Source organism: Dromiciops gliroides, chromosome 1, assembly GCF_019393635.1.
Source record: "Dromiciops gliroides isolate mDroGli1 chromosome 1, mDroGli1.pri, whole genome shotgun sequence".
Lineage (NCBI taxonomy): Eukaryota > Metazoa > Chordata > Mammalia > Microbiotheria > Microbiotheriidae > Dromiciops > Dromiciops gliroides.
In genome coordinates, this window is record NC_057861.1 from 720,490,370 (window position 1) to 720,515,214 (window position 24,845).

Here is a 24,845-nt window from a genome sequence, read left to right on the forward strand (position 1 = left end):
TAGCTGCCCCTAGCTAAATCTTGAACCCATTTTGACCTTATTTTTGTAAAAGGTATAAGATGTTGGTCTATGCCTAATTTCTGCCATACTCTCTTCGAGTTTTCCCAGCAGTTTTTTCAAACACTATTCCAGAAGCTTGAGTCTTTGGGTTTATCAAACAGTAGATTGCTATGGTCATTTACAACTGTGTCTCCTGTGCCTAACCTATTCCATTGATCCAGCATTCTATTTCTTAACCAGTACCACATAGTTTTGCTGACTGCTGCTTTATAGTATTAGCTTCAAATTTGGTATGGCTAGCCCACGTTCCTGTGCATTTTTTTCATTAATTCCCTTGATATTCTTGACTTTTTGTTTTTCCAAATGAATTTGGTTATTATTTTTTCTAGCTCTATAAAATAATTTTTTGGTAGTCTGAGTTGTATGGCATTGAGTAGGTAAACTAATTTAGGTAGAATTGTCATTTTTTTATATTAGCTCAGCCTAGCCATGAGCAATTTATATTTTTCCAATTACATAGATCTGATTTGATTTGTGTGAAAAGTATTTTATAATTGTGTTCATAGAATTCATGGGTTTGTCTTGGCAGGGCCGGCCCGACTCCCAAGTATTTTATATTGTCTACCATTATTTTAAGTGGAATTTCTCTTTCTATCTCTACTGGACTTTTTGGGTCATGTATAGAAATGCTGTTGATTTATGTGGGTTTATTTTATATCCTGAAAATTTGCTTAAGCTGTTAATTGTTTCAAGCAGTTTTTTAGTTGATTCTTTAGGATTCTCTAAGTATACCATCATATCATCTTTAAAGAGTGAGTTTTATTTTCTGCTTGTCTATTCTAATTCCTTTAATTCCTTTTTTTCTCTTATTGCTATAGCTAAAATTTCTAATAAAATAATGGACATCCCTGTTTCACCCCTGATATTATTGGGAATGCCTCTAACTTATGCCCCTTAGATATAATGTTTGCTAATGGTTTTAGGAAGATATTGTTTATTATTTTAAGGAAAGCTCCACCTATTCCTATGCTCTCTAGTGTTTTTAATAGGAATGAGTGTTGTATTTTGTCAAATGCTTTCTCTGCATCTATTGAGATAATCATATGATTATGGTTAGTTTTGTTATTGATGTGGTTGATTATATGAATAGTTTTTCTAATGTTGAACCAGCCTTGCATTCCTGGTATAAATCCCAACTGATCATAGAGAGAACGGAAATGATGTCTCTTTTTCGCTCTCCTCACCCGCTGGCTTGCTCTGCACACACAGACGCTGACTCAGGTTCTCCATAACAGCACGTGCTTGACTCGGTTCTCAACCTCAGAGATGGCCTTGGGTTTTTGGTGAGTTCTATATGGAATATAGACTAAGCTTAGATCTAAGACTATTTGTTTTTATTTCTACTTTCCTATTTCTCTAATCAACATCACCTTGTAATTCCCAAACAATAAAAGCTCTAAGAAAGGTTAAAGGGGAGTTTAATGTTCTTGTATCGAATTTTAAATCTCACATAACCCTATCTTTGCTTCATTATGATCAGACTAAAAAATGTAAGCTTAAAAGCCTAAGAGAGGATGGGTATGTGCTATGGGAGATAATTGCAAACAAGAGGAGCTCTGACCACAGGGAACATTTATTGAAACTATGTAACTATGCCTCCTTTTTAGCCGTCCCCACTCCCACATGGGTCTGGCTAGATTATAATGGAGACATCCCATGTGGGTGTGCTGAGCCAATTGGAGACTCAGCATGGCTAAGAACTTCCCCTCCCCTTCCTGTGGGAGTTTCAGTTAGTTACAGTTAGAGATACAGATAAAAGGCAGTTAGAGAGGGTTCTGAGGAAAATGGGGAAGGAAGACAGGCCTTTAGAGGAGCTGCTGGTGTTTGACTTTCAAACAAAAAGCAGAAGAGACTGCACAGCTGATTCTCCTTAAACCTGTAGATTTCACATGTGGTGAGTTTGTTTTGTTTTTGAGGCAAAGCTATCTCTTTGGAGCTAGCTGGACTGGAGGCAGGTTTGAGTACCTGGGGCCTTTTTACCCCAGAGATTTATACATTGTTTCTAGTTCTATTAATTAATCTCACTTTTGTGATTCAGATATTGTTTTAAACTTGTTCCCATTTGTAAATCTGTATTGTTTTTGAAAGAGGCTATTTCTTTTCTTACCCAATATTAAGGCGCACCACCCAATTAACTCTTCCCATACTAAATTTGGCCCTTACACTATTTTATTGATTTTTTTTAATCAAACCAATTCTTAGTTTTATTGATTAGTTCTATAGTTTCCCTGCTTTCAATTTTATTAATTTCTCCTTTGATTTTCTCTCTTACCACAGTACTGATTAGACACTTAATAATGCTTTTTGAATCAATAAATTTATTAAATAAATTTTTAATTTAGTATTTCATTGGGGATTTTTAATTTGTTCTTTTTCTAGCTTTTTTAGTTGCATGCACAATTCATTAATCTCCTCTGTCTCGTTTTCATTCATGTAAGCATTTAGAGATATAAAATTTCCCCTAAGCACTGCTTTGGCTGAATCCCATAGGTTTTGGTATGTAGTCTCATTATTGTCATTCACTTGGATGAAGTTATTGATTGTTTCTATGATTTGTTGTTTGACCCACTCGTTCTTTAGGATGAGATTGTTTAGTTTCCAAATAATTTTCAGTCTACCTTTTCATGGCTCATTATTACATGTAATTTTTATTGCATCATGATCTCAGAAGGATGCATTTACTATTTCTGCCTTTCTACATTTTACTATGAGGTTTTTGTGCCGTAATACATGGTCAGTTTTTGAGTATGTGCCATGTACTGCTGAGAAGGTATATTCCTTTCTATCCCCATTCAGTTTTTTCCAGATTTCTATCATATCTAACTTTGCTAATATTCTATTCACCTCTTTATCTTCTTTCTTATTTATTTTGCAGTTAGATTTATCTAATTCTGATCCCCCACTAGTATAATTTTGCTGTCTATTTTCTCTCGTAACTCATTTTACTTCTCCTCTAAGAATGTGGATGCTATACCACTTGGTGCATACATGTTTAGTATTGATATTACTTCATTATCTACTGTACCTTTTATCAAGATGTAGTTTCCTTCCTTATCTCTTTTAATTAGATCTATTTTTGCTTTTGCTTTGTTGGAGATAAGAATTGCTACCACTGCTTTTTTGATGTGAGCCGAAGCATAATATATTTTTGCTCCAACCTTTTACCTTTATTTTGTGTATATCTCTCTGCTTCAAATATGTGTAAACAACATATTGTTGGATTCTTATTTTTAATCCACTCTGCTATTCATTTCCATTTTATGGGAGAGATCATCCTATTCACATTCCCAGTTAAAATTATTAACTGTTTATTTCCCTCCATCTTCCTTTCCCCTTTGTTTGTACTCTTTTTTCCCTTCTTTCACCCTATTCCACTTGACCAATATTTTGGTCAGAAGACCACTGCCTCCCTCAATCTGACCTCCCTTTTATCAGATGCCCTTCTTTTTCTTGCCCCTTTTCCCCCCACTTGTGCCCTTCCTTCTATCGATACCACCCTTTCCCCCTCTCCGCTTTGGTTTCCTTAAAGAGTAAGCTAAGTTTCTTTATACAAATGGGAGTGTATTTTATTCCCTCCCTGAACAAAATCTAATGAGAGTAAGGTTGCAACAATTCCCACACCTCCCTTCTTTCCCTCTTTTATAATGTGTTCTTTTTGTGCCTCTTCATAAAATGTAATTAACCACATTTTACCTCCCCCTTTCTCTCCTCCTCCTAGTCTTCTTTTATTCTGCACCTTAAGTTTCTTTATATCATCACATCAAAGTTAATTTAACAACAAAACCTTACAGAGATACAGATCCCAAGATTTAAAAGTATTATCCTCCCTCATAGGGATACAAGCAGTTTAACATCATTGAACAACCTCCCCCACCCCCACCCTCCCTGTTTACTTCTTTATATTTATTTAGAGTCTTGTATTTGGAGATTAAATTTTCTGTACAGTTCTGTTTTTTTTTCCTCAGGAAGCCTTGGAAGTCCCCTAATTCATTTAATGTCCATATTTTCCTCTGAAAGAGAATGCTCAGTTTTGCTGCATACTTGATCATGGGTTGTAATCCAAGCTCCTTTGCCTTCCTGAATATCATATTCCATGCCCTGAATTGTTTAATGTTGAAGCTGCCAGGTCTTGTGCAAGCATGACTGTGGATCTATTATATTTAAATGGTATCTTTCTAACTGCTTGGAGTATTTTCTCTTTCACCTGATAATTCTGGAGTTTGGCTACAATATTCATTGAAGTTTTCCTTTTGGGATCTCTGTCAAGAGGTGATTGGTTGGTTCTTTCAATGATGATTTTATCCTCTGATTCTACAATTTCAGAGCAGTTCTGCTTGATAATTTCCTGGAATATGTTGTCTAGACTCTTTTCTTGTTCATGGCTTTCAGGTAGTCTAATAATTCTCAGATTATCTCTCCTGGATCTATTTTCCAGGTCAGTTGTTTTTCCAATGAGGTATTTCACATTTTCTTCTATTTTTTCAGTCTTTTGTTTCTGCTTGGCAGATTCTTGGTGTCTCATGGAGTTATCAGCTTCCATCTATTCAATTTTAATTTTTAAGGCCTTATTTTCCTCAGTAAGTTTTTGCACTGTTTTTTACCTATTTGGCCATGTTTTTCTCCCATTTGGCCATGTTTTTCTCCCATTTGGCCATTTTTTTTCTCTCATTTGGCCAATTGTATTTTTTAAGGAATTGTTTTCCTCAGTCAATTTTTGTGCTTCTTTTGGCAGTGTAATTCTCATTTCTTTTTCCATTTTTTCTTCTACCTCTCTTATTTGTTTTTTGTTTGTTTTTTGTGAGGCAATTAGGGTTAAGTGACTTGCCCAGGGTCACACAGCTAGTAAGTGTCAAGTGTCTGAGGCCAGATTTGAACTCAGATCCTCCTGAATCCAGGGCCGGTGCTCTATCCACTGCGCCACCTAGCTTCCCCTCTTATTTGGTTTTTAAAAGCCTTTTTGAGCTCTTCAAATAAGGCTTTTTGGTCTTCAGACAAGATCATCTTCCTACTTGAGTCTTCACGTGCAGGTGTTTTGACCATCTCATGTGAGTTTGAGTTTTGATCTTCCCTTTTACCATTGAAGTTGTCAGGGGTAAGAGTCCTTTTTTGTTTCTTGCTCATGTTGTAGCCTATTTTTAAACTTATAAAGTTGAAGTCTGCTCCTAGGGCACAGTGTTCACTGTTGGAATCTTCTTATTGCTCTTAGCTGTCCCTCTCTCAGGTGCCCCACTCTCAGCTGTGTCAAGTTGCAGCAGTGTTGAGCTGCCCGCTGAGCCAACCTGTGCTGAGTTGAGCTGCCAGCTGAGATGAGTATTGCTGAGCTGCCCTCCCATTTCACCCAGGTAAGACAGACCTTTCCTGAAGTCTTCTAAATTATCTCAAGTAGAGAATTGTGTCTCTTTTTGTAGGTTCTGTAGTTTCAGAATCTGTTTAGAACTTTGATTTAATGTTGTTTTTGAGGGAAATATGGAAAAGCTCAGGCAAGTTCCTAGCTTTTCTCCACCTTCTCAGCTCTGCCCCTGGAATTCCCCCCTCCTTTTTTTAAATAGATGTGGTCCATCCCTGACACAGATTAAAATTAAAATGAGTGCCTCTACAACTCTTTCAAAGATTTAAGGACAAAAATAAAGTGGAAGACAATCAGAAAGGATGAAGTCCAGACCTCTACAAAGATGAAATCTTGACTCATAAGTACCACGTAGATGTTAAAAAAAAATTATCAACTAGCAATAAATGAGAAAGAAAAGGAAAAAATATTTGGACTATTCAGCCCAGAAGCATAGATGCTTGCTTATTTTACATCACAACTTTAACGTCTGTTCCTGAAAAAACACTCATTCTACTGAAAAAATTGTCAAAAAGCAAACAGATACCTCTATTACCTCAGGTAGGTTCTGCTCCATTTTAATTATAGACTATAAAAATGGCATTTAATTATCCTTATTTTGAAAATTAACAGTGCAGCTTTATCATGTCCAAGCCTGCTGATTAATTAAGCAATGAGACAGTTTAGACAATGCATTTCTGGATGATTATAGCAGGACATATTGTAGTGAAGGGTGAATTGGAAGATTTACTTACTTCACCCACTACTCACATAAGTACAATTCTTTCCTCAAAATGCTCTGCTGAAATAAAAAAAAATATTCTCAAAATAAATATATGAATAAGTATATAGCTATATACATATATTATAATATTGTATGAATGTGTATTATATGTATATTATTGTATTCATGTAGGCCAGCTATTTGGCATAATGGAGAGTGTTGGGCCTGAAATCAGAAAAGACTCCTCGTCTTGTGTTCAAATCTAGCTTCAGATATTTCCTAGCTATGTGACCCTCTGTCACTTAATTCTGATTGTCTCAGTTTCCTCATTTGTAAAATGAGCTGAAAATAGAAATGGCAAGTCATTCCAGTGCTTTTTGTTTGTTCATTTATGTTTTGTTTTGTTTTTTGCCAAGGAACTTCAAATGGGGTCAAAAAGAGTCAGTCATGACTGAAAATGACTGAACCAAAATATGTATGTACATTAATTTTATTATATGTAATATATAGTGCATATGTAATATGTACATACTTACACACATATATTTATGTGTATATGTATATTGAGGGGAGAATGGAAAGTCCTAATTGTAAGATATTAGAAATATTTATTTTCAAACAGAATACACTATTTTCTAAAAAAATTGGATTATATGTATATGCATATATGTGCATATACATACATATGCATATGTGTATATCTATGTGTGTATAATTCCCTCTCTCTGTTCTGTTCTTTCTCAATCAATAGGGTTTACATTCCTTGGAGACAGATATTCTTTTTGCTTCTCTTTTTATCTCTCTCTCTTACCACAGTACTGATTAGACACTTAATAATGCTTTTTGAATTAATAAATTTATTAAATAAATCCTGCAATTTATTTAGAGACATGTTTGACAACAAAAATTTCATTAAATAGAAAATATATAAATTAGGGGAAATAAAAGAACCTTACTTTCCAAGAGCAAAACATTCCAATTTAACAGTTGAACCTTTCGCTGCTTGCATTGTTTCAGGAAAATGTACTTCAATCTTTGGTTCATACTCCCCCATCACACCTGTTAAACATCAAAACAGCTAGCACTCCAGTTGTATCGCTCCTGGAGATCAGAATAGAAGTTTCATATGCAGTAAAATGTGAGTTTCAATTTACCAAAACCTGAACATTTATTAGTCCAAATAAACAGGTATTAATTTGGGAGTGTTTTAATTTCTATTATCTCATTTTAATTTATGAGAGGAAAAGGATAAATAAAGAGAGAGGAAGGAAGGAAGGAAGGTAGGAATTTTCCTGATATCACAGGATTCATTCTCATTCAACCCTCCTACAACTTTCTATAAACGTATTATATTGAAGAGAATTATTCATATGCACAATGAATTTGAAGCCCCTTGTTATTCTGAAGTTGAAAAAGACAGCCATTCCTACAAAATTGATACCTTTTTAAATATTCTGACACCAAGTTTAATGAATCTTATGTATTTAAAATTTTACTACAGTCTTGTACTGAAGGGAACAATGGGATATAAACTGTAGGATGGTAAATTAAATGGGGGAAGGTAAGAGGAAGCAAGAAAAGTATAGAAAGAAAACCAAATTAACTGCATAGCTATTAGACTATCCCTTCTTCAAGGATCCACAAGAACTTCAACTAATGGGAAAGGGTAATGAATTGTGCAAGAACTGGGCCTGAAACCAACCCAGTCACAGATGCATTTTTAAAATTATTTGGAGACACTTGCAATGACAAAGGTCGATAACAGTGTACTGTGTGAAATGCAAGATGGAGAGAGAACTCCCAGTTGTGAATTCATGCTTATCTTATATTTCAGGTGTCTCCTGTATTTTTTACCTGCTTTTAAAACAGTGTAAGGAATTATACTTTAAGTGCAGGCTGTAATCACAAACTTTACTGGTAGTCTCCCAAGCTCCACATTTCCTACTGAGAATACTTAATTAAGGAGTCAATGGGATGTTGTTGTCGTTGTGCTTTTCCTACTTCAATGACTCTCTTAGATTTCCTAGTTCTTTGAATCACACACCAGACATGACTATGCATATAGTTATAAAATCTGTCAAAGTATAGTCTGAATGTATGCTTTTCTCACAGCAATAAAATTAATCTGAACAATTTTCTTTTCTTTCTTTTCTTCCTTTGGCAGATAGATATTTGATTTGTCCTTGCCCCTTTTTGAATAATCTGTTGTCATGAACTTTCAACCTGAACTTTCCTTTTCTTTTAATTGTCCAAGCTTCTATGCCATAAGAAAAGGAGGAAATTACAGAAAAGGAGGTGATACCTAAAGGAATTTTAATGAACTGTAAGCTGTACATGTTTTCTATATGACAACTTTCATTTTCCAAATTTTAATTTTAAATCAAAAAAACTTTATTATCTTACCATCACTGCGCAGCATTAATGGAGTAGATGGCCCTTGGACACGTTTTTGGGCTTCCTTGTTTGTTACAAAGCAAGTGTAATTTCCCACATCTGATGGCTCTACTTTTGCAATATAAAGGTTTCCTGTTGCTTGAGAAATAAACCTTCTGCTATCCTCCTGAATAGGCAAGGGATGGTCATTGAAAGTCCAAGCGTAATATACATCTGAAAAATAAGAAATGCTTATAACATCTAGCATAGCTTATTGAGCAAAATTAAATCCTTAACACATTTTTAGTTATTTAAAGTTTCTTATTTTAACATTTTTTAGAACCTCTCCTGTATCGCTTCACATTTTTCTTCTAGGGATTAGGTATTAATAGGGGCTGTAGGTAAGATAGGGCTATTATATTTAGGGCAAGAAGGACTAGATCCATTTTTCATTGTTATAGGACTGTTAATCAATAAACTTCCTTTATGATTGCATTTCAGCATCTACTATGTAATTTTTAGTGTTAGTGCACTTCCTACAGCTTGAAATACTAAATTGCATGACCAAGGTCCCACAGTCAGTATGTGTCTGAAGAAGGATTTGAACCTGAGACTAAAAACAGATCTCAATCCATGATATCATGCTATCCCCCTTTTTTTGTAAATGTATTTTTGTTGCTTAAATGAGATTAGGATGATTACAGGAAGAACAGGAGGTTCTAAAATAAATTCAGAGAAAATAAAAACTGAAGCCAAAGATTTGATCAAAATAGATTTTTAATACTTAATTTTCAATTTGGAAATGGCTTCATATATAAACTCTAAATGGTTTTGAAACCACTCAATAAAATCTATCTATTGTACCAATATAAATCATGTAAAATAAATCTACCACATAACCTGAAGAATCACTTCTCACTGGGGAAGCACAAATAAAGAGATCTTGAGAGGAAATGACTATGCCATCTTAAGGTTCATATGAGATAGGATCATGAAGGTATTGTTGGACATTACCAGATATCTACTGTGGTTTTTCCCCCCAGAAAACAGAATTTTCAAAAAGTCAAGAAAATAAGGCACAGTTTCCCAAAATCTCTAAGTGAAAAGATTCTTCATGAGTTATAGGTATCTCAAAAATGAAATTGTGTTAACTTGCAAATAATTCTAAGGAGTGGAAAAAAGAGAGGTCTAAGAAATGAATGTTACTGCAAAGAGAGCTGTCCAGCAGGTTCAAAGGAAAATAAGGAGTATTGATGGGGATGCACTGATAAATAATCACACATAAAACTTTAGCATTGCAATGTAAGTACTATGTAAAGAAGAATAAACTGTGTTTATATCATTAGATGCAGGAAATTTTTTTGACAAATATAACTCCCATCATTATGAAGTAATGTACACAGGAAAGCATAAGAATAAGTGGAACTTTTCTTAATAAGTGGTATCTACCTAAAACCATCAGTGAGTATCATTTATAACAGGGATAAACTGGAAGCCTTCCCAATAAGATAAGAGTGAAACAAAGATGTCCATTTTTAACATTATTTAGTTTTGTACTAAAATGCTACTATAGCCAGAAAACAACAACAAAAAAGAAATTAAAGGAATAAAAATAGACAGGGAAGAAAGAAAACTACCAATCTTTAAAAATGATATGATGGCATATTTAGAGAATTCTAGAGAAACAACTAAAAAGTAGGTAAAATAGTTAACAGCTTTGGCAAAGGTACAAGGTATAAAATAAACCCACAAAAATCATCAGCATTTTTATCTTTTACAAACAAAACCAATCAGGAAGAGATAGAGAGAAATTCCATCAAGAATTACAACAAACATGATAAAATACCTGGAGTCTACAGGATAAAATAAATCCAGCAATTATATGAACAGAAGTAGAAAATGTTTTTTTTTTTCCATGTACATAAAAAAAATAATCTAAACATATGGAGAACTACTCATTGTTATAGGTAGGCTGAGCCAATTTAATAAAAAAGACAATTCTACTAAAATTAATTTATTTATTCAGTTGCATAACAAATAAACGACTAAATTATTTTATAGAGATAGAAAATATATCATGAAAATTTATCTGCAAGAACAAAAAATCAAGACTCTCAAAGGAATTTGGCAGAAACTAGGCATATACCAACATTTCCCACAGTAGAACCAATAAGGTCAAAATGGATAAATGATTTAGACTTTAAATGTGATATCATATGCGAGTTAAGTGAAAATGGAAAAATATATCTGTCAGATCTATGAAAAAGAGAAGAGTTTATTACCAAACAAGAGATAAAGATGATCACTGGAATAAAGTGGACAATTTTGATTCCATGAAATAACAAAAAAAAAAAGGTCTTACCCAAACAAATCCAATACAGCCAACATTAGAAACCAAGCAAGAAGCTGGGGAAAGGGGGGTTTACAGCAAGTTTCTCTGATAAAGGCCTCATTTCTCAAATACACACGGGACTGAACCAAATTCATTAATGAAAAAATAAGTCATTCTCCAATTAATAAACGGTCAAAGATTTTGAAGAGGAAGTTTTCCAAAGAAAAAAATCAAAATTATCACAAGGTATATGAAAAATCTCTAAATTTTTATGCCCCAGTTTTAAAGAATTGTAAATTAAAACAACTTTGAGATAGCACCTCACACCTATCATGCAGTATAACATGATAGGAAAGAAAAATGATAAATTCTTGATAGGATTAGGAAAAATTGAAATGCTAAGTCACTCTTGGTGGAGTGGGGAGCTGACATTACCTTTTTGGGAAACTATTTAGACGTATGTCCAAAGGGCTATAAAACTTCATATTCTTTGACCCAGAAATACCACTACAGGTTCTATATCCAAAAGAGATAAAAGAAAAAGAAAATAGTATTGTATTTATAAAAATACCTGTAGTAGGGACAGCTAGGTGGTGCAGTGGATAGAACACTGGCCCTGGATTCAGTAGGACCTGAGTTCAAATCCGGCCTCAGACACTTGACACTTACTAGCTGTGTGACCCTAGGCAAGTCACTTGACCCCAACTGCCTTACCCCCCACCCCAAAAAAAGTACTTTAGTAGCTCCTTTTGTGGAGTCAAAGATTTGGAGAATGGCTGAACAATTTGTGGTGTTTAACTATAAATACGATTATGATATTAGAAATAATCAGTAGGATGGTTTCTAAAACACCTGAGAAGACTTATGTGAACTGGTAAAGTAAGCAGAACCAGGAGAAAACTGTACACAGTAACAGCAATATTGTAACATTTATCAAATTTGAAAGATTTAAATATTATGATTAATACTGTGATCCATGTTATTCTGAAGGACCAAAGATGAAAATGTTATCTACCTCCTGAGAGAGATGTGATTAACTCTGTTTGTTTGTTTGTTTTTTTGTTTTTTTTTTTTGCGGGGCAATGAGGGTTAAGTGACTTGCCCAGGGTCACACAGCTAGTAAGTGTCAAGTGTCTGAGGCCGGATTTGAACTCAGGAACTCCTGAATTCAGGGCCGGTGCTTTAACCACTGCGCCACCTAGCTGCCCCGAGATGTGATTAACTCTGTAAATGGTTTGTACCATATTTTCCCTTTGTTTCTTGATTTTTATTTCATTTTTTTGTAAAATGGATAATATTGAAATATATATTTTTATGACTACACATGTATAATTTGTACATATTGATTCCTTCCCAATGGATGGGGGATGAGCAGAAGGGAGGGAGAGAATTAGAAATTCAAAATGTTTAAAAAATAAATTTCAAAAATATAGAAAAAATGAACAAATTATCAGATGTATATATACTTTAAAAATGGGGAAAAAGGAGGAAAAATTTTAGAACAATATTGTGAACTATATTGACAATGAAAATGGTACTTTTGGGTACACATGGGAGTCTCCTGGGTTCTGCTTTGTGAAAAAGTTTTATCAGTCACTATAATGAACACATAGTAGAAAGACACAGGCTAATGAAAGTTGTGGGTGATACAGATCTGTGATGGGCAGCTAGAGCATTTAATGGTAGTACTATAAATCAAAATAATTTTCATAAGCTTAAATGAAAAAAGATACAATTTAAATGGGGACAAATATAAAATCCTAGACTGAGGATAAATAAATATAATAAACATACATACATACATATATACATGCATACTCATAGGTGCATGCACACACACATAGGCAGCAAACCAGAACACAATGAAATGTAAAGGTCTCTTCACTCATTTGAAAATAAAAGAAAAAAAATCTCAATACAAGTTGAATATGATATAGACATGTGAAACTAAAGTCTTTTCCATTTTTACATGTAGACGGTGTTTACATATGTATGTCTGAGAGAGAGAGAGAAAAAGAGAGAGAGAGAGAGAAAGAGAGAGAGAGAGAGAGAGAGAGAGAGAGAGAGAGAGAGAAAGAGAGAGAGAGAGAGAGAGAGAGAGAGAGAGAGAGAGAGAGAGAGAGAGAGAGAGAGAGATTAGCAAGCCAAATTTTAAAAAGAGCCTTGGAGAAAAAACAACAACAAAAAATGATTTCACTTAAAGGGAAGCAAAAAAAAGATGGTTTGTGGTATAAAGATTTAGAAATCATGTCTTAATAGAATGGAGAGGAACATGGAATGGTTTGACAAGAGACAATCCTTAAAAGCCACATGATGACTCATGTCTAAAGATTTGAAGGATTATCCTATAGATGAAAGATTTGACTTAAAGTGACATCAACGCCAACGAAAGAGTTTTATCACAACTACCTTGAAAAATTCAGATAATCAATTCTTGACATGAATATTTTTCAATAGACTTCCATTTAAACTAATACTAAATGTATTACCTTTGGTGACCTTGGGGAAATCATTAAACCTCTATGGGCCTCAGTTTACTAATTTGTAAAATGAAGTCTTTATAAACTAGATGAATGCTGGTTCCCTTCAAGTTCTAAATCTATGATTCTATGCCTGCATTGGGAGGTATCACACTTCTCAATAGCCACCTAATTTTTATCTCTGCCCCAATCCCTATCCTCTTCAATCTAGCATATACATAGGTGCCAAGGGTATGTCGGCATCTGCCATTCTCCTGCTTGAGTCTCTCCTCCTTGAACAGTGAATGAAAGAAACAAAGACCTTCTTTATCATTTAAAGTCCTTCACAGTTTTGCTTCAGCCCAAACTTCTAGTCTAATTACATATTACTCTTCCTTCTACATGCTAAAATTTACCAAACTAAATCCATATGAAAAATACATCATTCTATCACTCACTTCTATTCCTTTGAAGAGGATGGCCCCTATGTCTGAAATGGTCTCTTTCCCCCTCTTACCCTCTTGAAAATAAGGCCCCCTTTGAGGCCAGTTCAAAGAATACCTCCATTCAGTAACCCTTCTTGAAATATCTAGCTGTTGCCCAGGACCCCACTGTAAATGTATTTAATGTGTAGCTTGGATATAAACATAGACACACAAACACATGCATAGTTAACTATGGGTATAACATCTACAATGGCACCTCCAGTGCCTTTTCTCTGTTTTTCCCCCCACTCATTTTCAACCTGCTCTCAAACCAGTAGGCCTACATTTAATTTTCTCCCAGTGGAATAACCAGCCACAGCCACATGAATAAAAATTAAGTTCTCCTAGTATTAGGGGTAACAATATGGGAGGAATTACTACTACTCCTACTTGCCACTTTAGGTGCTAATTCTTCATTGTTGTGCTTTACATTTTTACTAAATCAGTTACAACAAACTACTCACTCTTAAGCATAAAATATTTAATAAACTATAAGGCAAGGTAATAATCATTACATTTTTCATACGATTTAAGGTAAACACAGGTGTTATCCTACCCTTCTGGGGACAGACCCAAGCTGGTGGAGTAAAGGCAGGGATTTGTGTGAGTTCTCTCCCAAACGTCTCCAAACAACTTTAAATACTGCCTCAAAACAAATTCTGGAGCAGCAGAACCCACAAATAAACAGAAGCTAACAATTTTCTAGCCCAAGGCAACTTAAAGTGTCATCATTAAAGGCCTGTTGCACAAGGGTGAGTCTAAATCATGTCCAGCACAGACCAAGTCCCAGACAAAGAACAGCAAGTTGCAGGAACAACTGAATTGGTGGTGGCAGTGACCATCTAACTTAATTGTTTCTATCTCTTCTCTTTCTGAAACCTGTTTACCCATCTCATGATTCAAAGACATTCATCCCCCAAAATTTTGAATGATTTCTTAATGGATAAATCTAATGACTTTTTCAAAAACCTTTTCCTTCTTGGCATTTCTGCAAACTTTAAGAAGCTTAGTTACTTTTTGTTCTTGGATTCTTTCTAGCCTTTAGATTTTTATGACACTGCTTTCTCCTGGTCCTCCTCTGTCCTATCTGACACGTCCTTTTTAGTTTCCTTTGATAGATATCTGGTCATACCCAATCATGATGGGGGTTCCTTATTTCTATTAGATGATCTCATACATGCACAAAAAATTTTATGTCCTAACTTCATGGATGTACACTTGATGTCTTCCAAGACCCCCAGGTCACCAGGGGTTACCCTGGCCAATAGCTTCTTTGGCTTCTTTCAAAAATTCTTTGGCTGTCTTTGCTCAACTCTGACTCCTAAATTCCTTGGCTTCTTTAAGCCTCAGCTCAACTCTCAACTTCTTTAGTTTGTCTTTCCTGGGCAAGTCGTTTTGCCTCTGGTTTCCTCAATTTTCTCAAATGTAAATGGGAAAAATAATTGTACCTACATTGCTATTATGAGGATAAATTGATGTGAGAGTTGTAAAAATAATTTAGCACAGAGCCTGACACAAAGTAGGCACTACACAAATGTTTATTCCCTCTTCTGCTCCTAACTTACTGACTATGCTTACTTATCTGTGAACATGTTGTATCCCACCTAATAGAATTCAAGTCTCTCTAGGACAACAATTTACTCATTCTTGAATTCATCTGCGCAATGCCCACCGTACCATAGTCTCTGGCAATTAAGTGAATCAAGAAAAATTTACTGAAAACTTACTATAGAGGTATAGTAGATAGGTGAATATCACTAATACTATTTTAAATATGAGAAAATTTAGACATTGGAAAGCTGAATGACTAACCAGTACATATACATATTAAGTACAAATGCTCTGGTTCCAAATCTAGTACTTGGATACCAAACCAATGAGTGGAAGCTAAAGGGCAGCAGGTTTTGACTTAATATAAAGAACTATATTTAATTATAAAAACCATCTTAAAATGGAATGGATGGATTTAATGCATTCCAATGGTGGAAAAATCACTGTTTCTGGAATCTGGAAATCTGTGGTTTACTCTCTCCTCGGATACCATTCATTGCATATTCTTAGTAAGTCACTCAACTTTCCAGGGTCTCACAATGAGAGGGTTTTACAAGTTATCCTTTTATGCTCTATATTACTCTGGATCTAAGATCCTATGACTTTCTTGAGTGACTTATCAAACTTCTCTTCACCATAATGGTTTTAGCCAAGTTTAGACTACTATTTTTCAAGGGCAATGTCAAGAGGCTCCCTACTTTCACTTAGAAGTAGGACTAGATTGTTGCAAAATTCTCTTGTGAATTTAGATTCTATGAATGTACTAGGTGACCTTCCAAGGTTTCCTTTTGCCCCATGGTTCTATTTAATTGAGGTCAGTCATGCATGAATATAATTCATTCCTTATTTTTAGAAATAAGCTTGGGGGCTTTTGTTCTTGTTCCCATTTGTTATGTGTTTTCCAGCTTTGGTAGTTCCCAGTTGAAGCCTTTCATCATTTCATTTGCTCTCCTGCCCCTCTGCTGATTTCACTCTCTGCCTCACCTCTACATCTGCTGTTCTGCTTTAGCTAAATATATGCTCAAAGGCTTTTTCTTTGAACTAAGAAAGAACCTAGACTGTAAATTCTTTTCAATATAAACAGAAGAAAAATGGAGCTTCCGTGTTCTGTGTTGGCATTACCCCTCATCCTCTGACACCCTGGCTGAGTAATGGATAACCTTGAGCATATGCCTAGGGCTACATAAGAGTTTCATGATCTTTGTTCGATGCCTTATTTCTGTGATGAATCTTCTCTAGCTCACTGAACATCATCAGATCTCTGTTCACATGGAGACAGAGCTACAGGCTCTCAGTGATGCTGTGGCACCCTTCCTTCTCCCTATTTCCCATGTTGTGAGGATTAAGGCTCCAGTACCCATCTCAACACAGGTATAGAACATTTTCTCTGATTATAATTTCCAGAATTTCCTTTTAGTATTCTGTGTCTTTACACAGATGATTGCCCATGGCATGGATATTCTCCCTCTTCATTTCAACCCTTTCAGATTCCCATCGGCATCTATTCATTGTGTTTAGTGCCATCTTATATACTGAGTTGGGTAATTAGATGGCATATTGGATAGAATACCAAGTCTAGGGTCAGAAAGACCTGTGTTCAAATCCAGAATCAGACATTTTCCTAGCTGGGGTCACAAAGAGTTGGAAACAACTGAAGAACAACTTATACCAAGGTAAGTCACTAAGCATTTATTAGGAGTTGAAAATATGGCTGGGGCTGTGCCAAACTTTGAGAATACAAAAATGGGCAAAAACCCCAAGTTTACCTTTAAGGAGATCACAGATCACAGTCTAATGGGAAAAGACAGCATACAGACAATTATATGCAAACAAGATATATACAGGATAAATTGCAGATAACCACAGAAAGAAGTCAATAGCATTAAGGGGAAGGGGTCAAGAAGGTTACTTATGGAAAGAGCTATGTTACTTGAGTCTAGAAGACATGGAACCCAGGATAGAGAAGTCAGGAGAGAATGGATACCAGACACTAGGGATAGTGAAAAGCCATCAGTGTATTAGGAGTGTGAAAAGAGGGAAGGCAGTATATCTGGAAGATGCTGAGAAGTTAGAATCAATAGGACATGGGAACTGATTCGATATGAGAAAGGTGGGGTGAGATAACATGATGAGTTAAGGATGATCCTTACATTCCCAGCCTGGACAACTCAGATAATGGTACTTTCCTCAGCAATTAGTGGTTTAAAAGAGTAAGGTTGAGGTGGGGGAAAGGAAGAATGATTTTTGTTGTGGGTTTGCTGCATTTCAGATGTCTACAGGCCGTTTAGTTCAAAATGTGTAATAGATAGTTGGAGATATGAGACTAGGGATTGGGAGGGAGGTAAGGGCTTAATAAATAGATCTGTGAATGACATGCATAGTCATGATAAATGCAGTAGAGAGGATATAATCAAATGAAAGGAAACAAAAATAAACAAATAGAAGTGATTTACTCTATAGCTAAACGAACAGTGGGAAGTGGAGAAGCTGTATTCTCTTAAGATTGTTTAGCAGGGAAGGGGATGGGGATAGAAGTAAAGAGACCAGCCTGCCTTGGCTTTGTGAATTCTTCCTTTTGGTACTCCTTCCTCTATTTCAAAACATCCATTATAGTCAGTGTCTCAGCTCCTGTCCCACTTTTCTTCATCAACTAGCCTTGATGAAACCCATGTTGCTCTTTGATCCCATCAATATTTCTCCTTTCCAATCCCTAGAGCCATTAACACTTACCCATGTCATGTTCATTTTTTTCCTAGCCTTGATCTAGTTACTAGAGAATTCTACTCAGTAGGTATCTATTAAGCCTTTGTCATGAAAGTCATTGTGCTATTGCATTAACTTGATAAGTTGATTTATACTAAGATGTTAATAGCTAATAATGACATAATATTCAAATCTTGTGATGTACATTTGCCATTTAACAGGAAATGCATCTTAAAGGGAATCAATTCTTTAAGCAAGGGAATGGATGAGATATTTGGAATATGGCGACTTTTTGAATGACATACATCCAAAAGCATCAGAAAATAACCATCACACACACACACACACAGACTTTCTGGGGTTTGTTCTCTAAGTTCATTCATTCCAATGAAAGTTAATTATATTTTTCCCCATTTTGGCAGCAATCATAATCTCAACTAGAGAAGAACTTGTTTTCTTTGTAATTGAGAAGCCTCAGACTTAACCATTCTTAGTAAAGACAAGTCATTAGTCAGAAGCAAAGCTATAAAACAGTCTATTGCATTAGAAGATACTATATATGCCTGAATACCAGGTCTAGGAAGTTTTTAGCCTTTATCATTATATCCAGAGTATTAAAGGAGACATTAAGGGGGGATTTGAACCATGTGGTGTGTGAGCAAGAATTTGGATGCGTTGTATTCTCTAACTGTTGCTAGAAGCATAAACTTTAGGAAGGGGAGGGAGTGTTGAATTATAGAAGGGAAGAAGAGAGGACAAAGATATATGGCTAGTATCCTGCAGTGTCCATGTGTTCCCAGCCCACTGACTGACCAACTAACCATGAATTGGCTTCAAATTAATTAATTATGGCTACTGCTGGTTGGCTTGGTATGAATGACAATTTAGCTAGCCAATGACATCACAATGTAACTTAAATATTATTAAAAAAAATAAAATATTGTACAAATCTCTGACCAGATAGTTTTAATAGGGAAGCTTCTCTCTAAAAGTCTCTGCTTGTAGTTGAGTTCTTCTTCTTTTTTTTTTTTTTTAGTGAGGCAATTGGGGTTAAGTGACTTGCCCAGGGTCACACAGCTAGTAAGTGTTAAGTGTCTGACGCCGGATTTGAACCCAGGTACTCCTGACTCCAGGGCCGGTGCTCTATCCACTGCGCCACCTAGCTGCCCCTAGTTGAGCTCTTCTTGACCTTCCTCAGTTTGTTTCTCTGCAAAGTTTACTGTTCCAAATCATCCAGAAGATTACACAACTCTGGTCTATTCTATTCCATTTGCAATAACTGCAGTGCTTAATTCATTTTTTTTAAGGAAAGAGGGGGATGGGAAGAAAAACAACACTTGCAAATTGGGAGTTATAAAATCTTCCCATTTGGCTTTTCTTAATTAAATGTATAATTCATGAACTACTTGGTTCAGCCATTGGATTTTTAAAATATTTTCTCCACCATCTATGACATTTATCTGTTATTAATGAATGTGATGTGTTTTCCCTATGATGATTCAGCAGCAGCATTTTCACTGAATGATAATGTACTCATCATGTAGTGGCTTTTCTAAAGTTTTACATCAACACCTCCTGCTTTGATGTTATCATGATTAGAAATGGCAGCTCTGTGCCAAGCAATTGAAGGTTTTATCTGCTGCTCCCTCAAGCATACAACAAAGACTCTTTCCCTCTGAGCATGATTATGTTTTGACAGTCTTTTAGGGCCCAGTGTCTTGTACTACAATATTTTAAAATAAAAATACAAAAAGTGATGTGCAATCATACCCATTATCATATATGTAATTGGTATCAGGGATTAAACCCACTCAATGCATGTGTGTGCATGTGTGTGAAAGAGAGAGAGGAGAGAGAGAGAGATATCTACAGTCATAAAGGCCTGCTCTGTCACATGGATCTCTCCTAATATGAAAATAATAGTATTTTTTAAAAATAAATTAAAGATTTTGATATTATTGTGGCTACATAAAAGTGTAAACTTTTGTGTCATAATGTTTTGGAAAGGAGGTCATTTCTGTGTACCTTATAAAGAACCCCATAAAGAACTCTGGGCAGCCAGGTGGTACAGTGGATAGATCATAGGCCCTGAAGTCAGGAGGACCTGAGTTCAAATGATACCTCAGGCACTTACTAGCTGTATGACCCTGGACAAGTCACTTAACCTAATTGCCTTTAAAAAATCTGGACCTATCTTCAGTTGTGCTGAGGTATATCTTGCCACTGGACCCAGATGGCTCTGGAGGAGAGAGTAAGATTGGTGACCTTGGTGAGCCTTTGCTCACTTAAATGCAATTCATTGCAAGTCACAACATTGCCCTCATTTCATTTTCCTCTTCAGGAATGAAAGAAAAACAACAATAAAAAAAAACTAATGTTAAAATATGACTGACTTGTTTGATAAAGAGCCAGGCATCAGGAAATACATCTTAGAGGCTAAGAAACTGACCAAAGCCTTGAAGGAAGAAAATGGTGTTTAAAAAGGAAAAATGGGAAGGAAAGGGCAGCTAGGTGGCGCAGTGGATAGAGCACCAGCCCTGGAGTGAGGAGGACCTGAGTTCAAATCCAGCCTCAGAAACTTAACACTCACTAGCTGTGTGACCCTGGGCAAGTCACTTAACCCAATTTGCCTAACTTAAAAAAATGGGAAGGAAGTCTACTTGATGCTTGGAGATTGATGTACAAAAATGCACAAAAGTACATGATAACATACCAGATTATAGAACAAGTAAACTTTAGTCTTTCTAGAACATAACCGTGTGTAAAGGAAAATAATAAAACTATAATGATGAAGTTAATTCATATTGTGAAGAGCCCTAAGTCTCAGGTTAAGAACTTAGATTTATTGATGTTTGGTTTTGTTTGTTTGTTTTTTACCATGCAATGGAGTTTCACTTAAGATATTTAATCAAGAGATAACATTCTCAGAAGGGCAGCTAGGTGCTGTAGTGTTTAGAGTGTTGGATTCAGAGTCAGGAAGATATATTCCGAAGTTCAAATCTGGTCTTGTACACTTATTAGCTTTGTGACTATAAACAAGTAACTTAACCCTGCTTACCTCAGTTCCTCATCTGTAAAATGAGCTGGGGAAGGAAATGGCAAACCAATCCAGGATCTTTGCCAAGAAAACACCTAAATGGCATATTTGACTCATTGTTTTTAAGATATAGTCAATTTCTTGCCTTTATAGGATCATAGCTTTAAACGTGGAAGGACCTTAGAAACAATGAAGTTTAATACCCTCTTTTTACACATATGGAAAATGATACGAGTTAAAGGGACTTGGCCATTGCTGTACAGCTAGTAAATATCTAAAGTAGGTTTTGAACCTAGGTTTTCCAAACCTAGGCCTTCCTGACTCTGAATCACAAAGCCTCTTCCTCAAGATTTTGCCCCCGAAAGGAAGCAAACACAGTAAAATTCAGGGCACAGAAAGTTCATTATATTTATTTGAAGCATTTTCCTCCTTCATTCTCCAAAACACCAGTCCTTGAAAAGTGTTTCAATTTGTAGGTGAATTTCTTATTATGTCTTTATTGTCACAAGTCAGAAGGAAGATTCAGAGACAACAGGGCTGTCTTCCTGCTTCCAACTACATTTAGTAAACTTCTAGCTTAAATTCAACTGTTCTTTTCCACTTGGAAGTAGAAAACTGAGGAGAAATGAAAACATTACTTCCAAAATACATCGTAAACCTGAGATTTTTATGAGCCCAGGATTGATATTTTGCATCCTGACAATAAGGTTAAAAGGTATATGTTTTCCTTTGCATTTAGAGCAAGTATTGTTTCATGGTAAAGGTAATTGCAATGCTTATAGCAAAGATGAATCAATTCTTTATTTTGTCACTTGTAAATAAACTCATGAAAAACTTGTATAATTGACTGTAGTCAAGAAGATCTATTTACACAGGATTTTCAAGTTTATCTGGTAACTTTGGCTGAAAATACTTCCCATTTACATCTAATATTAACAAGGAAATACTCTCCAATTGTTTTTTGGAGTTAAAACTTCATTTAAAACGACTCTTCATCTCATGGTAGAGCAAGAAAACACACCTCCTACACAATTTAACATTCTGGCTTATTCTGTAATGTGTTAAGCCTGTTGTCTTGTAGCAATACCCTTTAAAGGAGCAGAATTCCAAAAGTTCATTTAACTATATCCCTGTTCTCCAAGAATATGGAGAGCAGGTAGGGGGTATTATAAATATGAAGTGCCAGACAATCCTTTCCTAAAGTTTTTCCTCTTACTTCAAAGATAGTGTTTTTAAGTCATAAAGTTGAGAGTAGGGCAAGAGAAGCTTTCATTCTTACCAAGACATATAGATAGATGATAGATAGACAGACAGACAGATAGATAGATAGATAGAGGGATGGATAGATGGATATAAAGAGAGAGTTAGGCAAATATAGATAGATATAGAATTCTAGACAGTTATACTTTCTTTGATTAACCTGGGCTTCTTTCATCTTTAGCTAATTAATGCTTTTTCTCCCCTATAGCCAAAATTTGAAGACAACTGCACTTTAAATCATAATTCTGCTTGGCACAGAAATACAATTCATAATGGCTCTACTCAAAAAGTTTGTCATATGAATTCATGTTAAAGCTTTTAAGTCTGTCTCTAAGCTTACCAAGTGTGTGTGGTGTGGGGACTATGAGAGAGCAATCAACTATTATATGTAATGCAATACAACAAATTCTTTTTTAAGTAATAAACATTTTTATTTACAGTTTGGGGTCCATTTTTATCCTTCCTTCCTTCTCTCTCCCTCCCTCTCTGTGAGGTGGTACACAATCTGATATGGGTTATACATGTATGATTATGTAAATCATTGCCATATTATTCATTTTGTATACTAAAACTTGAATAACATTTAAAATGAAAGAAAGTGAAAAATATCATGTTTGTCTGTGTTCCATCAACATCAGTTCTTTCTTTGGAGGCAGACAGTATGTTTTATCAATAGTGCTTTGGGATTGCTTGGATCATTATATTATTGAGAATAGTTAAGTCTTTCACAGTTCCTCATCAAATATTATTGCTGTCTTTGTGCACAATGTTCTCTTGGTTCTATTCACTATATATCAGTTCATATATGTTTTTTCAGGCCTTTCTGAAATCATTCTGCTTGTCATTTCTTATAAAACAATAATATCCCATCACCATCATATACCACATCTTGTTTATCCATTCTTTAATTAATGGGCTTTCCTTTGATTTATAATTCTTTGCAACCACAAAAAGAGCTGCTATAAATATTTTTGTACAAATAGGTATTTTTCCCTTTTGGGGGATGTTTATGAGCTATAAACCTAGCAGTAGTATTGCTGGATAAAAGGGTATGCACAGTCCTATAACCCTTTGGGCATAGATCCAAATTGTTCTTCAGAATGGTTGGATCTTTTCACAACTCCACTGAAAGTGGAATAGCGTCCCAGCTTTCCAACAATCCCTCCAACAACCAATATTTTCCATTTTTGCAATATTTGGAAGTCTGATAGGTATGAGGTGATACCACAGACCAACAAATAGTTAATTCTTATCATATGCAAGATACTTTCAATTTAAAGATTTAAAAAATTAAAAAGTTCCTGTCCTCTAAAAGTTTACATTTTAATTGAGGTGAGAAAGGGGAGACCAATTTTGGCTACTAGGTTTTTATTTTTGTCCATGTGAACAAACAACTGACTATAATGATTCCTTTTCTCTCCCTATACTACTCCAATTCCCACTAGGACAAATAAACTGGTTAAAAGAGACACTGCTTAAGGTTTATTCACACTGAGTACTGGTTCATTTGGTTTATTTAAGCTCAAACGGCAATTTGGTCAACAATCTGAAAGACCCTTAGGTCTGCTAAATACCCTGGATGCCTATTTTATTTTTGACTGAATTGACCAGCTGTTTGCAATAGGCTTTATAGCACCTTTGTCCCCACTAGATCCAGTTTACCTGAATTTATCTGGCATTTAGAATAAATTGTCTTTGGAATAAATATGGAAACAAATTTATTTTCTAGTGCCTTCCCTCACTGTACAAATTTGCTGAACTTAACCCAACTGAGAGTCTTGCTCACTTTTCTGTCCTTTGGTTTCTTTATAGATCACTTGAGAATGTCCTTTATATCCCTACATCTTTAAGAAGGATTTAGGAAGTATTGTTGGAAATACTCAAGAAGAGAGAAAGCATGAGAGACATAGTAAATCATATCCAGTTATAGCTGCATTTTCCCCTTTGTTACTAAAACACATTTGGGATTTTTCTCAACAACTTAAAAAATGGAACAAAGGGGACAAAAAAAGTCATAGTTTTTTGGGTTTTTTTGCGTGTGTGTGTGTGTGTGCATATACACATACATACATATATGTATATATAATATAAATGCTGTTTCATGTATACATATATGCAGATACATAATATTTATACACATATATATGCATTTATACACACATATACAGCCATGCATACATGTGCATGTGTATTTATATATAACATATATACATATACCCATATATCTATCTAGATTTATCTATAAGTATATATGTGTATATATATATATGTATATATATATATATATATATTTCTTTGTATCCATAGCACTTATCATAGTTTCTGACAAATAGTATTTAATAAACACCTCTTGATTGACCAACTGTTGTTGTTTTTAAATTAAATAGTTCTAGTATCATGATACTTCATTTTGTTGTAGAGGTGGCCTTGTCTTCTTGAAATTTAGTCCAATGGGATATAACCTCTGGCAGTTCCTGACAAGCTAGAAACCTTGAAATCCTTTCCCTAGCAAAGTTACTAGAGATTCATCATCAG

General features: G+C 35.1%; 1 protein-coding gene across 1 annotated transcript in view; it reads right to left on the reverse strand.

The window, feature by feature from the left end:
* Nucleotides 1-24,845, reverse strand: part of LOC122737331 (contactin-6-like) — a 482,372-nt gene that overhangs the window by 218,030 nt on the left and 239,497 nt on the right. Inside the window, 2 exon segments of the mRNA XM_043979812.1 lie at nt 7,067-7,169; nt 8,514-8,717. Coding sequence (XP_043835747.1) covers nt 7,067-7,169; nt 8,514-8,717 — 307 coding nt within the window.